Source organism: Alligator mississippiensis, chromosome 1, assembly GCF_030867095.1.
Source record: "Alligator mississippiensis isolate rAllMis1 chromosome 1, rAllMis1, whole genome shotgun sequence".
Classification (NCBI taxonomy): domain Eukaryota; kingdom Metazoa; phylum Chordata; order Crocodylia; family Alligatoridae; genus Alligator; species Alligator mississippiensis.
The window spans coordinates 437,721,046-437,740,780 of NC_081824.1; the positions used below are offsets into that span (position 1 = coordinate 437,721,046).

The following is a 19,735-nucleotide window of genomic DNA, read 5'->3' on the forward strand; positions in this document are numbered from 1 at the left end:
GTAAAATATTGTGTATGACAGCAGTGCTGTGTTAAGACTTAATATGACTACAGCTTGAACTTTCTTGGCCCTAGAAACATGGAATTGACCAATATAGACTTAGTGGAGGTTGACCATTTCTTTAATTTCATTTTTCCATTCCAAATAAATCCAATTAAATGTTTCTATTTCTGATATTTCATACATGCCTTGTTAACTGTCAATATAGCTCTTATTAATTGTTGTCTAAGTCACTTTAGGTAGCTATACAAACTCCTGGTTTTTAGAAGTTTCTCTTTATCTCAAGGACAGTTCCAGTGTTCAAAATGTACTGGTACAAAAATTTATTTTCTATCTTTGACAGTGCATTGTAAAAATTACTCCTTTTTTGGCCAAAAGCTTTTTTGGTTTATATATAACAGTTATAGAACTTGGTATTACGGGAATTGTTTTGCTTGCATCTTTGGTGTAAAAAATTCTCTATTATTCCTAGAAACAGTGATACCAATGATTTCTCTCTCTTCATCTGCCTAACTTTTTGCCAGATAGATTTTGTAACAGATATTTCCTTAACAACAGAACAATGTATAACAGGGCATGTCTCAGGAAGTCTGTTATTCTAGTTTATACAGCCTCCACCCACTCATTTAGGTTTGTAGCTGTGGAAACATCCCGATTTTATGTATTAATAAATAAAGTTTTCGGGGCTCATTAAAAAGGTTTGTGTTTTTAATTGAAGATAAGTTCCGAAACGAAGTTGAAATAAAAGATGGATTGTTTTATGTGCACTTCAAAACATGTTCAAAGGGGAATAAGGGCAAGACCGTAGGCAATTATGTCTCTCATTTAATAATATATACAAAGCTAATATTTCAATACAAATTATTATGTGATATGGATGATACTTTATAGGCAAGCCTGCAAAGCAGTTTAGTCTGAAGTGACAAAAACAAAGAGCCGTTGAGGGTTTGGAAATACCGTTTTGTAATGTGGTAGGGCAAAGACTTGTAGACAAGGGAGATTTACTTATTGAGCTGAAAGTGTTGAGTGTAAATGTAGCATGCTGTGAGGTTTGTTGCTAGATCTTTTATAAATGTAAATAAGCTATCTTTTGGTGCAGATCAGATAGACTGAAATTTTGATTCATCTCATGGAATATGGATTGTGTAAAAGATTGCTACCTGTAAAATTGTATTCTTGACCATAATACAGTCTAAGTAATTGAGGCAAGAAACTCGTCTTTTGTCATATTTATGCAACATGAAGTGTGTTCTGATAGGTACTGGTTTATCCAATGTTATCCTCTCGAGACAGTCAAGTTCTCTTGATCATGTGCTGGGAGAAATTGTTCCCATCCCTTTTGTTTGTTCAACTGAACACTAACATTTCTCTTTTCTAGCGAAGAAAATCTCTTTTGAGTTTCAGGTCTCCAACCATAGTCATCCCACCAGGAGCTTGAGAGCAACAGAGAATTGTTCTCTTAGGTTGAGTTATGATCCCATTTGATTCTCCTTTGCTAATTATAAACAGCACAAAACTGCCAGAATTTGTATACTACTGTTCACTCTGCAAACTCATATGTCATAAAGTTAGTATGTTCAGGATGCCTCTTGACTGCCAACCGAGACTGTAGGCTTAATCCAAAATATTGACTTGGTGATTAAACTAAAAAGTAACAGATGTACACAACAAGGTACTGCTATAAATTTTATCTCAAAGAGTGTCTAAGGATGACTTTGACACGGAGGCTTATTTTCATTTTCAGATTTATATTACTTTCTCCAACAAGTATGCACCCAAATCATAGGCACAGTTTAGAGGAGGGGCAGGAAATTATTTTGGTTGGAGGGCTGCTTAACAAGGTTTCGTGAGTTGTCAAGGGTCGCATGGGTAGCCCCACCCCTTGACAGGTGCCCTGTCCCCTGGCTGCCATCTTGGGACCATCTAACCCCTGACCTTTGCCACCGGATGTCCCTCCTCTTGCCCCCCAGAAATGCTCCTTTTGGGAGGGGGATTGCCATCTTAGAACCAGAAAAAAACCAAATCATACACTAGAAGTGAAACACCTACTATAACATATTTTAATTTTATTCCAAAAAATATTTGTCATGATTTGTTTGTGTACTGTATACAGAGGTGATTCCATAATAACTCAAAAATAAAGTCTTAGCCTTTTATTTTGTGTGTGGGGTAGGGTGTGGTTGGTGGGGCTGTGTGTGTGGGGTGGGGGTGTATGAAGGGTTGTGAGGGGTGTATAGTGGGGGGGTGTTTAGGGTGGGGTGCCTCTGTGTGGTGGGGTGCGGGGGAGTGCCAGGGAAACAAACAGCCTGGTGGGGTGACGGGGGCTGTGCCCCTTGCAGTGCTGGCCAGAGCCAGGAACCAGGCACCGGCATGGAGCAGAGTGCCCCCCTCCCTGCTAGGGCTCCGTGCCATGGGGGGAGTAGAGGGGGTCCCCATACTCCCCCCTCAACCCACACCCTGCCCATCCAAGTTCTGCGTTAGTTTGACCTGGCTCTGCAGTGTCTGTACAGATCAGGTGCTTCAGCAGGGCTTTTTGGTGCTTTTATCAAATCGCTGATTCAATCAGTTATTAGATAAAAGTGCCAAACCTCCCTTGCTAAAGCACCTGATCTGTACAGGTGCTTCAGAGCCAGGTCAAACTAGTGTGCTGATGCTTCTGGGCATGTGCTGGGCTCAGCGTGGGAGCGTGTTGAGTTTAAAGTAAAGGACTTTTTTTTTCCATGTCTGGAAGCAGCCTAAAGGAATAGAGCTAGAAACAACAATATAGAAGAGAGATGCAGAATTCCCTGATCAAGACCATGTGGATCCACAGGCATTCATAGTCTTTCCATGGCTTGCTAGGGGAAACTTTTATGCTTTCAGATTGAATCTATACTGAATTGTATTGTGATTGGATCCCAATCCACACCTATGTTCCCGGGGCTCTTCCATGCAAGTTGCAGGTGAATTAACATTGCTCTCATCAGTATTAAAGCAAATCCTCTTCTGGTGAGTGTACTTCTTGTGTGGGGAGGGTCCCACCACACTGTGGCCCCATCATACGATTTCAGTGTTGATTTCAAGGAAGTGATAGAGAAAGCTCTGTGGTAATGGGCTGCTTGTGAATGAAAAGTTTTATTACTGGTACAAACTCCATTCTGTCCACCATCATATTTCCACTAGAAGTTTTCTTTACTGTTTCCCTGTGTTCTGTGCCGATGAGCATCAATGATGTTATTGCATCCTCTTACCCAACAGTGTTTCCATTTACTTAAACCATAATTATATTGTGAGATCTTACAAAGATGTTACACTATTACCTGTTCGGAGACCATCAAAAACAATATACCAAAGCTTCATTTAATTTTCTAGCAGCAAAGCAATATTTCAAAGATAATTGCTTCTAACATAACAGAACTTGGAGGGTTTTTTTCTCTTTTTCTTCCCAGGATTCCTATTTACCTTCTCTGATTATTCCCTTCAAACATCTACAGCACTAAATTGATTATAGGATCACAGTGGCAGAATAGTCTGTTAGGCAAATTTAAATGTTTAAATATAGTTTACAAATAATTCTGGAATGACTCATCATACCACACTGCAGTTTTAGTATGTGTATCTATACCTACCTCATTAAAGCACGGAAGTATAAACACATGGTACTGATTTGTGTAACAGAAATCAGTGACAGCTTAATAAATTAACAAAGTTCAGTTTAGGGCTCAGCTTGTCTGTGTATCCAGATTCCATTGAAGTCAATGGGAGACTTTTTAGTGGGTCTGAAATTTATGCAGTGTAGAAGAGAAAGAAGAACTGTACTTGAGCTTGTAATTTTTGTTCACTGAGGACTTGGGTGCATCCAGGAATATTCCAGCTGCTCAGAAGACAAAAAGGCAGCTGAAAAAGTTATGTTGGAATACTCTTGTTCCTGTGTATTTGATAAGGTTTTTTACCCTTCATGTCCTTTCATAGGCTTCAATGAAATATTTAGATGGCTTCTATGCATAGGCTAAATTGCTAGTAATTAAAAGGACAATTGTCCAGTTGATATTTTAAAAAAAGATTGATTACAAAATATTCAGTTTCTTAATTGGTTACTTAAAAGATTCTTAAAAGGTCTAAAAAAGATGCTAGGGCTTTTGTGTTCCCAGGATCATGTCTATAGGGGTTTTGGGGCAGACCTTAAAGTATGAATAGGCAAAATAAGTGACTAAATATCTCTTCATTTCTTTTTGTCTCTTAGTGCATGTCTGTGTGCTTCCTTTTCAGCTTCAGTTGCTGTTAGAAAATACTAACAAGACTGTTAGGGGGAAAATATCTTTTTTCAAGTGGTAGTAATCCTGGAACTCATGATACCTAAAGAGAGATCAGGTGGAAACATGGTTTTCCAATTAACCCTATCCCTTTTAAATAATCCAGACTTTTATTTAAGAGCATGTACAAGAACCTCATGATTCAACTCTTCAGTTATTCTTTTGCTAAATGTTGTTGTTGTGCTTCTAACTAATTTCTTTAAAAATAATTTCAGTCAATTTCTAATAGTAATGGAACACAACATAGATCATTGAAATACTCATAGACTTTGTACAGACCTTACAGGTAAAAGTTTTGGGGGTAGATCAGGTTAAAAAGTCTGTCTCCCCCCCCCCCCCCCCCCCCCCCCCAGTCTAGCTCAGTTATTAGGTTGGTGCTGGGAGTCTGATCTAAGGTAAGTCAGGGTAGGGAGATGGGGGGCTTGGAGGGAATCAGGGGACTAGTGAGGTCCATGGTGGGGGTGGTTGGGAGGATCAAGGGAAGCTAGCAGACTGTACAGGGGGGATTAGGGGGCTAGTGAGGTCCACAAGGGAAGGATGGGGGGATCAATGTGGGTTGGTGGGGTTGGAGAGCCACTCTGATCCTGCCAGACCCCCTTGGATCCCACTCCCCCCATGTCCCCAGTCAGTGCTACTGAACCTCCCCAATCCTACAAACTGCTCCTGGGGCCAGTTTTACTGGTGTTCAGTGGTCCCAGGAGTCAAATTGAAATAAGTCATGTTGGGGGAGGAGCAGATGGATGGGGTGGCTGGCAGCTTTGCATGGGGGGGTTGGCGAGATCGGGGGGCGGGGGGGTCTTCCTCCCTCCCGGCCAGGGGCTATTTTTTAGCTTTCTGACCCTCTCCTCTCCCCCAGCCCAACAACCCCCCCCATCCCACCTGCCCCTCCCCCCATCCCGACTAACTTTGATCTGCTCCTAACACCAGTGAGCATTGGTAAAATCAACACTGGGAGCAGTTGACAGGATTGGGGGTTTGGCAGGACTTGAGGTGGCCTGGCTGGTCTGTGGGGTAGGTGGGTTATCTGTCTGTGGGTAGGGGGAGAGGTTGGGAATGCTGTGTTGAGTTGGGAGGGTGAGGAAATAGGGCATAGGAAGAGCATAGCCCTGGGGATGGGGCCAGCAGCTGGGCTTTCCCAGCCCTGGAGCTGCCCAAGAATGTGTACAGAAGTTCAGTTAGAGCAGTCTGCCTGTACCTCATCTAACTTGGTGCACCTCTAAGGTACAGTTAAACTAGATTGGGTCAGCCATTTTTGATCAATCTAACCTTCCTAGAACTTGTACATTTTGAACTTAGACCACCCTACCTGGGGATCTAAGTGTAAGTTAGATTGCTAGATTCACTGACTGCCTGTCTTGCATGCATACCAGCCCAGCCTCTGGCTTTACGATTCTTTCCATCCAGGAAGAGCACACACCAACTGCAGAGGCTTCCTCAGCCTGACGAAGGGTTTTTAAACCCAAAAGCTTGCTAAATTCCCCCCCTCCCCCAACTATTTAAGTTGGTCTAATAAAAGATATCAGATTCACCCAAATAACCTTGTATGCAGTTAGATTGGGTGGCCTTTTTAAACCCAATTGAACCTTGGTATGTGCCCATAGTTTGGGCTGCAGACCACACCATATTACGTTGCCTGTCCTTTAGTATTGTAGCCATATTTAAATAAGTTATGGGCCTTGATTTAGTAACTATCAAAACATGTAATTTTCCAAAGAACTATAGGAAACATACAAAAGGCAAACTTTTGGAACAGTACTTTTCTTGGCTAGAAATCTTCAACTAAGTAAGACAGAGCAGCTGCCTTTTTTTCTTCTTTGCTGAGTTCATTCCCTGCTTAAGTTTTAAAATGTTCTCCTATAAGTGGTGCGTGTTCCAAAATTAACTAAGCAGTGTTTGCCATCAGATTTCTGATCTATTTTAATCACTTTTTTAAAGCAGCTTATAAAACACCACTCACGGGAGAAAAAACTTTTGAAATGTCACAGAGACAGTGCCTTGAGTGTGAAGCACAATAGCTATTAGCAGCCATTCAGGAACATGCTCAGTTATCAGGAGAATGAAATATAGGTTGTTGCCATGAGGCAGAAGAAATCAGCTTGCAATACTGTAGCAGCAAACGTATCCATTCCAAGGTACTTTTTCTACCTCCAGAATGAAAATGCTCTAATTCTTGGCATGATGTCCACTCTCTTTATAGCGAGCTCACTGAATTATGAAATTCTCTATCAACAAGTTAATTCAAAACGTCTACGAATGCACTTTTAGTGGGGTTTTTCCTTGCCATTAAAATTTCCTCCAAGTAAGGATGCAACACTTGTTAAATCTGGGACATTTGTCTTTCCTGCATCTTACTTTTGTCTCTTTCTTAAAATAATTTCACCGTGAAGTTCCTCTTCTTACATTTCCATTCATTTGACGCATCCTCCTATCTACAAAACTTCAGATAAGAAGAAATATGGTAGGAGAGATTATTCCTTCTTGTAAATCTCTGTTTAGCAGCTGTTGCCTTTCCCTCTGGTCTGAGTTTCATTGTATTTGATGCAATTGCAATCTTCTCTGCAGATCCCACCATCTAGCATTTACTCTTTCTGAATCCCTCTGCTACTTAAAATTTCCATTTAGTTTTCAGAAATCTCTTTTTCCATTTTCTGTGTCTTGTTCCTTTCCCCTCTGACCTTTATGTTTTAATTTTTCTACTGCATTATATAATTATAAGCATAGGTTGCAGTGGAGTATGGAGGAAAGATGCAGTGAAATGTAGGGCCCTGGACCCTCCAATTACATAAGTGTACGTTTATGTTCACTTAACTAAACTTCTGCTATGTTAATTGTGGCCATTGTTGTTGGTTGTAGCCATGTTGGTCTAAGGACATAGGCAGGCAAGGCAGGCAAGGTTCTTTGGGTAGATCTTTTATTAGACCAACTGAGTAGTTGTAAAAAAAAGTTCTTTGCAAGCTTTTGGGCGCAATCACTCTTTGTCAGGCATAGGAAGTCTTTGCAGTTCCTTGGAGTCTCAGAACAGCAAAGACTCCCTATGCCTGAAGAATGGTGATTGTGCCTGAAAGTTGCAAAGAACTTTTTTCCAACTACTCAGTTGGTCTAATGAAAGATATCAAAGAACCTTGCCTACCTTAATGGTAACTCCTGACTTGAAACTGAATTTCATTTTTAATACATTGTGAAGAACGTAAATTAAACATTGAAGTTTCCTGTAACTGAATTCTAGAAAACAATCTAAAATGCTTTTTTTTTTTTTACTTGTTTAGGTTCCTAAGGGTTTACCGTATTTTTCTGTGGACTTTGGTCTTCAAGGAGGTTTTGCTCATGTCATCGAAGATCGACACAAGTTCCCTCATTATTTTGGAAAGGTATTGAAGTGTACATAACAAAGTGCAAATCTTTTTAATTTGTATATGGATATTTTAGAAACAGTTAAATTTGTAATGATTGAAACTGAGTTATTTGAACTACTTAATTAAAATGTATGAGATGGCAATTGAATTTCTGTATAGTGGACTTGTATTTTAAGGCCATCTCAGAAGCAAATTCTTCGTAAGGGGAATTGGTTAAGCTTTTATCCTACCTGATTGATATTCAGCCTGGTTCTTAGCTCATCTGAACCTACAGTTCTTTATTGAAACAGAGGGGCCTTGGCATTAATTTTATAAATTTTATTAAAGCTATTCAAAAAATAAAATCTGAGATCCTACCACCAAAACTAAACTGTGGGTAATTATAATCAGTACAACTAAGAGTATAAAGCATTTATCAAGCATCTGTGCATCTATCAGGATCAGATCAAATCAAAGCAAGTATGTCTCAATATTGAATTGGAAACAAATGAATTAAACCATTAAGTCAACACAACAAAAATCAGTCTTCCTGGATAGGAAGAAGGTGTCTAAGGAGGTAGATGCACACTTGATTGTAACTCCCAAATAATTTCACCTGGGTCTGTGAAAACTAACTTTGATCTGGATAAATATTTTGAGATGAAAACAACTTTGTTATTGAATTATTGTCATTTCTGAAAGTACAACTTTAGAGACTATTTCAAAGCTTCCTCATTAGAGATCAGTTCTGTTATGGTGGCTAATCCTTTCTTCCCCATGTTCCTCTAAATACTTATAATATAGATTCTAACAGATTAATTTTATCACCAGTGATCCATTCAATATATAAACATTTACATACAGAAATTAACATTTCTTAGGGGTTTGAAAACTCAAGAGTATAAAATGTACTTTAAATATTGTTGAAACTGTGTTTAGAGCTCTTTTTAAACCCAGTTATCTTTTTATGGCACCTTCCTTGTGTGGACTTTTGCAGTTGTTGAGGCCCAGAAGCATGCAAATAATTGCACTTTCAGGCAAGGCAAAAAATAGAAAAAAGGATAAAAACAGATAACTAGAGAACCAACTTCTAGACTCCTGTAACTCAGGAACTGGAGTTGCCATTATTCAGATTGCAGTGTGACACATCTCATCTTGCTAAGAGTCTTCTGTTGGGTGCAGGAGGAGACTGGTAGGAGGTTGGCGGTGACTTTCTATTAATTTCATGATCTCTTCTCTCTGAGGTCATAAGCCTTTGAGGTTTTTGAATATCAAGCTTCCTTAAATATTAGGCTTTTGGCCTCATCACTCAAATGATGAGGCTTTCTAGCCTTATACTTCTTATCTTTCTGGGCTCGTGGTATTGGTAGTATCTTTTATTAGACCAACACAATTTTTGCAAAAAAAATTCTTTAATTGCAAGCTTTCGGGCACAAACACCCTTCATCAGGCATTGGAGAAAAGATTGTAAAAGTTCTTCTAGGTTGAAATGAAAGTTCTTATAGGATTTCACAGAGGAATCAATAGCTGGAAAGTTCCTCTGGGCAGGCAGCTCTTAGTTGTTAAAGAGTCTCTCACCTCTCTTGTGAGGCCCTGTGATGATGCAAATTAGCTTGAACAAAAGCAGGAGCAGTATCTCAGGGTTCAGGTGGTCACATTTGCTTCCTCCTTGGGAAAATATGAGGATTTCATTAAAAAATTAGCTAAAATTTTATATCTTCCGTGTATCAGGTATCCAGGTTGTAGCCATATTGGTCTAGAGGAAAAAGCAATCTGAGCTCATGGTAGAGGTGAGAGACTCTTTAACAGCTAAGACCTGCCTGTCCAGAGGAATTTTCCATCTGTTGACTCCTCTGTGAAATCCTATGAAATATGAACTTTCATTACAACCCGGGAGAATGTTTTCAATCTTTTCTCCAGTGCCTGATGAAGGGTGCTTGTGTCCGAAAACTTTCAATTAAAGTCATTTTTTGCAAAAATGTTGTTGATCAAATAAACGATATCACCTCTACCATGAGCCCAGATTGCTGTTTCCTCTAAGCCAGTGGTTCCCAACCATTTTGTGCCGCAACCTACTCCTGGGAATAGAGTGCGGCAGTGGCCCAGGGGCGGGGGAGCTCCCAGCACGGGGTGCGGTTCGTCTTTTGTGTGTGGCACCACCGGCACTGCCCCCGTCACACTCATTTGGGTTGCGACCTGAGGTTGGGAGCTGCTGCTCTAGACTAATATGACTACAGCGTGAATACCTGACTTCTTATCTTTTGCAGCTTTTAGTTACTGTGCCTCTCTTCAAGTCCTTTGGATAAATCAGGTCTGAATCAAGTTTGTTAGGTCATTTTTAGCTAGCATCTATTTTGGGGCAAAATACCCTCAAAATGTTAACAAAGTATTCACTGTTTGCATGCTGCAGGGACTGTAGGTCTCTGACTTCCCAAAACATCAAGGCTAGGGACAGACATTACACACAAACCTGTTTAAGTGATTAGAAACTGGTTTAAACCTGTAACAGAACAGATGTTCAGTGCATATAAACAAGTTTGAAAATGGCTGAAATTGGTTTGTGATGTACCTGGTTGAATGTAATATCAGACAACTGATTTGGCTCAAACCAGTTTATGCAATGTCTGTCCCAGACCCCTTGCTGTTTTAAGTTAAATCAGATTCCCCCAGCATCCCAGCATGCTCTCTGGGTTGGGCAGGGTTCTCTGCTCCACAGCAGGGCTGGCCCCTCCCCTCTCCTCTGCTACCTGTCTGGAGCTCCAGCAGAGACTTGCAGGCACGTTAGGGTCTGCTGGCTTCCCCATGCCCCCCTCTCAACTCCTTCTCAACACTCGCTGCTTAAGCAGGGATCTCTTCTTCCTCTCTTCCACAGCATGGATTGTAGCCAGCATGTGTTATGCTACCTAATGCTGAGATGCATCTGTATAAGGCAGATAGGACAGTGTCTGCTTAGGGCTTTTTGGAGGTAATCAGCAGGTCAGCTGGTAATGTCCCTGCATTCCTTTCTTTGGAAAAAGCTTTTTAAGAAGAGCTTGAACTAATGAGCAACGCTTTGTTTTCGGATAGGGTGCTAAATGCTGGTAACAGAGCTGATAAGTGCTCTGTCCTGCCAGGGCCTGGCCACCCCTCCCTCAGCTCAGCAGTGGAAGAGAGGGAGGGCTGCTCTAGCATCCCCTGGCTTCTAGCTTGAGCCACTGCAGGCATGTGGCTGCATTTGTTTCAGTCCAGAGGGGATGTCTAGGCAGTTACAAACTGATTCAGCCTAGCCAGGTTAGACTAACCTGCAAAGATTGACTCAATTCAGGCTCAGACTTTTTGAATGTCTGTCCCTAGCCCAAAAGTTTATGACATAAGAATACATTTGAGGAAGCTGATGTGGACTTGTCCAGGTGTAAGCATCTTGATGATACGTTACCAGTTTTTGGAGTGTTCAATCCACACTTCTATGAACATAGCTAAAAATCTTAGCAACCACCCAACCAATCATCCATTAGCATATTCACAACAAATACAATATTTTTATCATCACATTTGTTCATTTTGCTTGTGAACAGGGATAGTGCCATAATCTTTGTATTTTTTAAATCAGAGTTTCTTTGAAAGTTTCATCCTGGTAGAGAAAAAATACATTAAAACTTCTTGAGACTAAATCCCATTCAAGAAATAAAAATAATTAAAGTTTTCCCATAAACACTATTTTTCCCTCACACAGCTGCAAATATTACTGAGAGAAATGTTATTACATCCCTGCATATTGTGCTGAAAATTTACCACCTAAAGTATGAATTGCACCAAGAGCTGCCTTTATTAACCCATAGCAATCATTTCTGGAAGAATCAATATTGAGAAAACAGATAAGGTGACTTGGGGAATAATATGATTTTGGAGATAGTTGGATGTATGTTTGTTTCCTGCCTAAGTTATAAAGCTAATAATGCATTTATATGCTGTATAATACTTGTATAATGCAATTAAATATTGCGTTTAAGGGGTGCTTGACTGAGTCATCCATCTGACAAGCTGGGATGTGTTCTTGCATTTCTAGTTTTAGTTGTCAGAATATAAATTTTAAATACTGTATTTAGAGTATTAAAGGTTTTTCATTCCTTAACTAAGATATGCAAAGAAAACACTAATGAAAAAATTTCAGAAGTCTAAAGAATATATATTTCTAGATTTTGATGGTAAAAGACCCTTAATTGAAATAATAAAATCATTCAAATATTATTTTCTTTTTGTTGTACTTCCAAAGGAAATCATTGGTGGCATGTTGGACTTGGAACCAAGGCTTTGGAGAAAAGGAATTCGACAGAACTTTGATGATCAGAGGAAGAAAGTGTTGCAGTTTGCCCAGTGGTGGAAACCATATGACATCACTAAAACTAAGGAATGAATATATGCTCTCTATACCTGGATAAATCTAAAGGGAAAATGAGAGCAAGAGTCATCAAGGACTGTTCAAACTGCAAATTACTATTTAAAGGATGTTGCATATTTCAAGTAAAATATTGAATTGAATATTTTGCTTGTAAAAATTATGAAAGTCGGGGTTACTGTTTAGCTGAGGATAGGAACATGCCCATCTCTTTTGACATAGCATACTTCCCCAATATATCAAGCTAAGCTATCAGCTGGACTGATTGGAAATATACAGAATTTGTTTTGTGCACTTAAGGTCCTGTGTGTATAACAAATGTAATTCAGTTTTGTATTTTTTATGACCTCTGGAAGGAAATAAGTTCTTAACTTATTTCATACAAAGTCAACATTTTAATCATTGTAATGATAGGGATATACTTCGTCAGGATGTTTTGCACAATATGCTCTAAAACTTGGAAACTTTGTAGAGTTTTTGTTTCTTATTTTGTACAGATGGTTTTTCAAATGAAGATCATTTTATGCACTGGACACCAGTGCTTTCTGCAAGGTGATTTCAGCCCTGTAATAAGGCTGTAAACCTTAAATGCAAACCTTAACCTTAAATGCAGCGTTTATATGTTTCACGGGCCTTGTCCCAGCCCCTGCAAAGGTGGATTTCACCCTGTGCGTTTTTGCCCAAAATAGAGCAGTTTCTCTAAACAGGGTTGAAATAACATGTTTCTAGCACTCTTCCTGCTGAATTATTTTCTTGTACAGTTCAGCTATCTATTTTGACCCTCATAGGTCAAGAAATGCCTTGCTAGGGACTGACAAAAGCATTGATATGGGATCAGAACCAACTTACTATGGTCCAGTAACCCGCTGCCTTTTCAATATTTTTTTTCCAGAATTAAGTAAGCATGTCCACCAAAAATGGCATATCCATTGATTGCTTTAGTACATTTGCAGATTCGCCTCTTTGTATTACTACTGAGGGAATCATTTTCTAATAAACCTGGTGTCTTTACTTTTATGACTAACATACCATTTTTGAATATTTCTCTAACAATTTTAGAATTTACCTTGGCTACCCGTGGCCAGCTCCTCAGCTAGTAGAAATCAGTGAAGGTCATCTGATGTGTGAGGATCTGGATCTGTATACTTTGATGCATTAAACCGGGGTCGGCAACCCCTGGCACGTGGGCCGAGCATGGCACACGAGGCCATTTTGCTTGGCACACCATAGCCAGCCCCGGCTCTGGGTAGCTGCTGCCAGCAACGGAGCCCGGGCTGCTCCCGGCAGGGTGTGCAGAGTCCCACCTGTCTGCTGAGAGCAGCCCAAGCTCCCGGCTAGCAGCAGCTCCCCAGAGCCGGGGCCGGCTATAGCCGGGAGGCTGCAAACAGCTGTGCCGGGCTCCGGAGCCCAGGCATCAGCCCTGTACCGGTGCGTGCACATGCACCTCAGAGCGGGCAGTGGGGGAGAAGCCTGAGGCAACACAACCCTGGTCTCTCCCCTGCTTCCAGCACAGAGCTGGTGATGGGGCTGTGGAGCCCGGCACAGCTGTTTGTAGCCAGCCTGGGCTCTGGGCAGCTGCAGCAAGCAGCAGGCAGGCTGCAAACAGCTGTGCCAGGCTCCACAACTCTGGCATCAGCTCCATGCGTGTGCAGTTGATGCCAGTGCAGAGCTGATGCCGGGCTTCGGAGCCCAGCACAGCTGGCTGCAGCCAGTCCTGGCTCTGGGTAGCTGCTGCCAGCTGGGAGCCTGGGCTGCTCTCAGCAGGCAGCTGGGACGCTGGAAGCCCTGCTGGGAACAGCCCAGGCTCCACCAACTACCCAGAGCTAGAGTAGCTGCTGACAGCCACAAAGCTCAGGCTGGGGGACAGGGGCTTTGGGTGGGGGGCACAGGGCAGCAGGGCTGGGGGGCAGAGTCTTTGAGTGGGGGGGGCAAGGGGCAGCAGGGCTGGGGGACAGGGGCTTTGGGTGGGGGGCACGGAGCACAAGCAAGGCATCCTGCCATGTACCCCCTGCCCTCATTTTGTTTTTCTGGCATGCCAACACTCTGGCACCTTCCAAGGTAGGCATTGTGGGGGTTTTTGGCACTCCGGCCAAAAAACGTTGCCTACCCCTGCATTAAGCACTTGACAGTCACCTTAAGCACAGTTCCCCTTTGTACATTCCAGGTTTTTAGTGATGCTTCCCAAATCCATAAACCAGTCTTCTGTGTTAATTCATCATCTCTTACCAAGTGTAACTGATCACTTTTACCTGCTTACAAGAAAGAGGACAGTTATTTTTCATTTAAAATTTTTCAGTGTTCTCTAAACTAAAAGATTAAATAAGTGATTTTACTGGTCTGGTAAAGCCAGGAAACAAGTTTGGCCAATGTTCATTCTGTGTTGTTTTCAGTCATGCTTGTTTTGACCAAGTTTTTTGCCCTGAAAGCTTAGCTACTTCTATGACCACCCCAGTCTGCTAAACCAGCGTTTCTCAACCAGTGGGTCACAACCCAAAAATAGGTCGCAAGAATACATGAAAGGGTCACGAACAAACTTCAGAAATGGATCAACAAACTTAAAAAAATAGATTCTCCTTTAAACTGGCGTTTCCTTTACAGGATGGCCGAGTTCCAACCTGTAAGGGGCTGTTTGGGAGTACCCAAGGCCCCCCCCCCTCCCCCCCCTTCAAATGCCCCACACACTGGGGGGTTGGGATCTGGGGGTTCAGGCTGATGGATCTGGAGTGAGGGGCACTGGGCCGGGACTGGCCATTGATGTTTACAAAGAATCACTGCATTAAACAGTATTCCTGGGAGTGGCAGAGGTGCAGTGTGTTTGGGTTTAAAGGAAAAGTAATTTTCATTTCCTCACCAGAAGAGAAGAGGGGGCGAGAATGTTTCTGAATACCTGGTGATCTTTAAGAGTATTTTTCTGAATATCATTTCTCTCAGTTCCTTCCTTTATCAAGCTGTACAGGCTGTGTCTTTCTTAAGGAAGCTCTGCTGTGCAACTAGATTAGTCTTTTCTCCAATTCTGGGGTTCTTATAATTTATTTAACAATTCCTTATGGCTCCCTATGCTTGCTTGTGTACAGAAAATTAGTTCAACCAGAGAATATTCATGTTCTGGATGAAAGTCACTGCCATTTCTAAGCCTTTGTTGTAGGCTTACCTAATACTTTTGTTTTCTGTTGGTCCTAGCAATAGTCTACATCATGGTCTACATTCTCTCCCTCGTATTAGGTAGAATTTTATTCCGCAAACAGTCCCAAATCAGTGGAGTAAGAAAAAGCTTGACAGAATCTGGTACCATAGATTCATGGATGTTAGGGGCTAGAAGGGACCTTACAAGATCCAGCCCTGCTGTACTTGCTGTATCTTTAAAACATCAGAAGGTTCTAGATGGGAAAAAAAACATTTAATGTGTGCCACTGATAATGCTAAAATATGTTATCATCGGCTGTAAAAAAGACACATATTTCCATATCTGCTGTTCAACCCTGTACGATGCACTGGGCCAGTGAGTGAGAATAACTGACTCTAGCCTCAGTAGCCCACACCTAGGGGGGCAGTGTGCGTGGGTTCCCATCTCTGTTCCAGTGAATATTTAAATACATTTATAGTGTTGGAGTGATGTTGTAGCTGTGATGGTCCAGGAATTACCGTATTTACTTGAATCCAAGACAAGGTTTTTCTTTTTCCTCCTTTAACATGGGTCATAGGGAGCCTTGTCTTGGATTCAAGTATGGGGCAGTGGGGAGACAGGCAGCGACTCTGGCTCCAGTTCGAGTCCCAGCCCTGGTCCCAACCCTGGGTTAGGACCAGTGCCACACCTGATGCCTCTGCCCCCCATCTCCCTCTGACAGCCCCAGAGCTGCTGCCACTGCTCCTGGGCTGAGCTGGGCTGGGCCCAGAGCAGTCAAGGGTTCTGTGCCCCATGCTGCTCCTGCAACAAGGGGAGAAAGAGGGGGAGAGCAAAGAAGGGGGCATTTGGAGGATTGAGGCTGTGTGGGGGGGGTCAGTTGAGGGAGAAGAGGCTGTGGGGGGGAGAGGTGGCATGGGGGCAGGCGGTGGGGGGGAGCAAGTGGGGGCGGGCAGGTACCAGGGGGCAAGGGGCAAGAGTCAAGCTACTTGATTTCCCCCACCTACCCCCCACTGCTTTCCCCACTACAGCAGTGCCTGGGACGAATTTAAGACAACCCTCCAAAAATTAGACTCCATGGGGAGAAAAAAGGAGTTTTTGGGGTAGGAACTTTCATTGGACCACTGTGAATATATATAACACTGTACCTCTAACAACCTGTCAAGTGACCACTGTGATTCACTTGGTATTTATATATACAGAAATATTTTTTTTTGCAAATAAAAAAGCATAGTTTGTACTATACATGAGGGAACACAAGTGCTGTTTAAAAGTGTGTTTATGGAGTACCTGTGCAGCAGTTTCAGAAAGGTAATATGCATCAATTCTGGTTGAGCTAAGTCTACTGGTACCTATAGAATATGCACATTGCTACAGGCATGTTTATTTCAAGGTTGGTGTTTTCAAATTTGCCCCTCACTTCCATGTGCTCGAGGAGAGCAGGGCCTGTGTAATGGAGCCAGGGGCTTCTGTTTACTATAAGGGAGAAACAGTGGCTGAGAGCTCCCCAGGTGGGGGAAGCATTGCCCATTATGAGCTGGCTGCAGGGGAGTTGGGTAGCCAGGGACTCATAGCTTACAAGTGCCTATTGTTAGGCTAGAGGCCCAGCAATAGGACAGTAGGGCAGAGTCCTGCTTGGTCAGCTAGTGCACAGTTAAACTAGCAAGGGTAGCAGCCATAGGCTGCCCTGGAAGCTAGCCATCGGACCCAAAGTGGAGACCTCTGTAGGTGGCTGGGGAGACACTTGACCAGAAGGGGCAGGGCTTAGGAGGCATATAAACCCAGGAACTGAGCCAGAGCAGGGCAACTGGCCCTGCACACAGCAGGGAGAGGAGTGCCTGAGCAGGATGGCTACAGGAGGCAAATAAGAGGCTTATAGCTTGCAGGGAGTAGGACCCAGAGTGGGGGCATTTTAGTTACAGCCAGTGGCCTTATGTTTTTGTTTAAGCTCCAGACCAGTGGACCAGATGTGGCTAAAACTAGTGATGAGGAGGAGCCACAGGTGACTGAGGGCACACTAAAGTTGAAGTCACAGTGGGGTGCCTGAGGGGTATATGCAGTTTTGGAGCCCTGCCAGGGGCTGGGGCTTAAGATCAGGCAGGCAGAAAGAGAGACACAGCCAGGGCCAGGGGCCCAAAACCTCAAGAGGGGCAAGACAGGGGCTGGAGCCTGGAAACCAGGTCCAATGCAGTGGACCTTGGCTGAGAGCAGCTCAGCCAGATAAAAGGGGTCCAGCAAGGGCATGGGGACCTGAAGAAGCCTGAAGTGATAACTGGTAACATCTGCAAGGCATGGGTATGGCTGCAGGGTCAGAAGGAGGCTGCAAATAGCTCTTAGGGCAACAGGTATCTTGGGTCATGATCAGGCCAGGAGGGCCCACTTAGCACTTGAGGGGCAGGACCAGCTGGCTGGTGGATGCATGAGGGCTCACTCAGGGACCCTAAGCAGCCTCTCTTTTAAAAATCAACTAAGTACATCAAAGCATAGCAGATGAGATAAGAAGGAGGTTACCCAGGAAGCTTGAATGGGGCAGGAGCTGCATAGCCACCAGGGGGCAGCACGGCAGCTCCCGAGGGCTTGAACCTGCTACAGCCTGACAGTAAAGAGGGGGCAGGGAATAGGCTGCAGAAGGAAGAAGTTTGGGGGGGGCAAGGGGGCCATCTCATCTCCTAGACTTATTTCTGCTACTGTAGCAGTAGGAGGGGGACAAATGCAAGGCCCACTTCCAATAATTAGGTTCTATACCTGAAAAATTATAACAAATTTATAAATTTTCCATATATAGAATCTAATTATTGGGAGGGTTGTCCTATATTCAGGGTTATCTTATATTTAGGTGAATACGGTATTGTACTATATTTGGCACATTAATCTTCATGGCTTAATCTGTAGTTAGTACTACCACAGCCATGCACATGTGCTTCCTTTTGATTATTTTTGGGCTCCAGAGAGTCTCTCGACAAGTTGGAATTAAGGATATATACAGCGGTAGCTGGTTGTACGTTTATTAAATGTACTTAGTTTTAAATTGTGTGTGCACCACTGGGCCTGCTGTATTACAGCACTCCTAGAGAAGGAAGTATCATGTTTACTCAAATCCAAGATTCCCTCCCCCTATTCAACATGGGTGGGGGAGCCTCTTGTCTTGGATTTGAGTACAAGGCAGGGAGTAGACAGTTACTGCAGGTCTGGCTCTAGCTCTGACCTGAGCTTGGGTCAGAGCTGCCGCTGCCACCTGCTCCCTGCTGCTTCTCCCCACAATACCACCTGCTGCCTGCCACCTCTGCCCTGCTCCCTGCTGCCTCTACCACCCCTTTTCCCACACTGCTGCTTTCCTTCAGTCTGGGCTTCTGATCTGTCCTGCCCGACAGCAGCAGCTCTGGCCTCAGTCCCAGCTCCAACTCTAACCTGGTCCCAGGGTGGGGGCCAGAGCCAGTATGTGCTCTGTGCCTTGAGCTGGAGCCATGATTGTGAGCAAGTGGTGATGGCGGGGAGAGAGGCAGCTTTGGGGGGCAAGTGTGGAGGGGCCACAGACACCTGGGGGGCAGGCGGTTGGGTGGAGGTAGCAGAGAGGGCAGGCACTAGAGGGTGCAGCCAACAGGGAAGGGCATAGGCAGCAGGGGGCACTGGCAGCAAGGGGGGCAGGTGCTACTGGGCTTAAGCACCATGTTGGGGGGTACAGTTGCCAGAAGGGGCAAGTGGTTAGGGGGACAGGTGGCAGGGGTAGGGTTCAGGCTGCTTAACCCCTTCTGCTGCCTGCCTCCCTGCCACTGCTTGCCTCTCTGCCACTTCTTTCCTCATTTCAACAGTGGTGGAGATGAATTTAAGACTCCCCTCCAATAATTAGATAATAGACATGAAAAATTATAAGAAATAAACACATTTACCATGTCTGGAATCAAATTATTGGGAGTTTGTCTTAATTTGAAAGTTGTCTTGGATTTGGGTAAATACATACTAGTCAATATTTCAAGTGAATGTGGGAGTAAATACCATGTTTAGTTACCTGGTGTAATCAGACAGACATGTATTTGGCTTTCCCTATAGTGCTAACCCAATGCCTCTCGCTACCACTCACAGTAGTGTATAGTTTGAGGAGTACAATTCTAACTTGTTGGGGAGTGAGATTAGTGACCAGGTGATCTGTGCAGATCATCTTGGTGCATCCTCCTTGGAACTGGCAAAGAGCTGTGGAAGGGGAACTACATCAGTCATGCCATGATTCCCATCCTGCTGCCCAACTTTGCCTATGGCTGTTTGAAACTTCACTTGAGACCTGAATTGGCGGTAAGTTATCCTTTTAAAATAACCTTTTAAAACAAGCCTTGGTGACCATGTGTAGATGATTTTGAGGCCAAAGGGACAGAAAATACTTTATGGAACATTGAAGATCGGAAGATTGATTTAATTTATTAAAGATCAATTAAACATGCAAATATTCACCACTCAAATTTATACAGCTTGCTCAGGACCCCGGCCTTTATATAGCTTCTCTGAGTGCTTTGTGAAACTCACTTCAGACAAATTCTTTGTCAGAGTGAGCCTCACACTTTCTTCAGCTTTAAGACTTTGCTTTTTTGGAGTACAACATCCGTGTTTGTCCTGATCCCCAATA

At 43.2% G+C, this 19,735-nt stretch overlaps 1 protein-coding gene across 1 annotated transcript in view; it reads left to right on the plus strand.

The window, feature by feature from the left end:
* CWF19L2 (CWF19 like cell cycle control factor 2) overlaps positions 1-13,010 on the plus strand; it is a 173,413-nt gene extending 160,403 nt beyond the window's left edge. The window contains exons 17-18 of the mRNA XM_014600714.3: positions 7,559-7,660; positions 11,877-13,010. Of these exons, the coding sequence (XP_014456200.1) occupies positions 7,559-7,660; positions 11,877-12,017 (243 nt within the window). The 3' untranslated portion in view covers positions 12,018-13,010. The remainder of the gene's footprint in view (positions 1-7,558; positions 7,661-11,876) is intronic.
* The last annotated feature ends 6,725 nt before the right edge of the window (positions 13,011-19,735 follow it).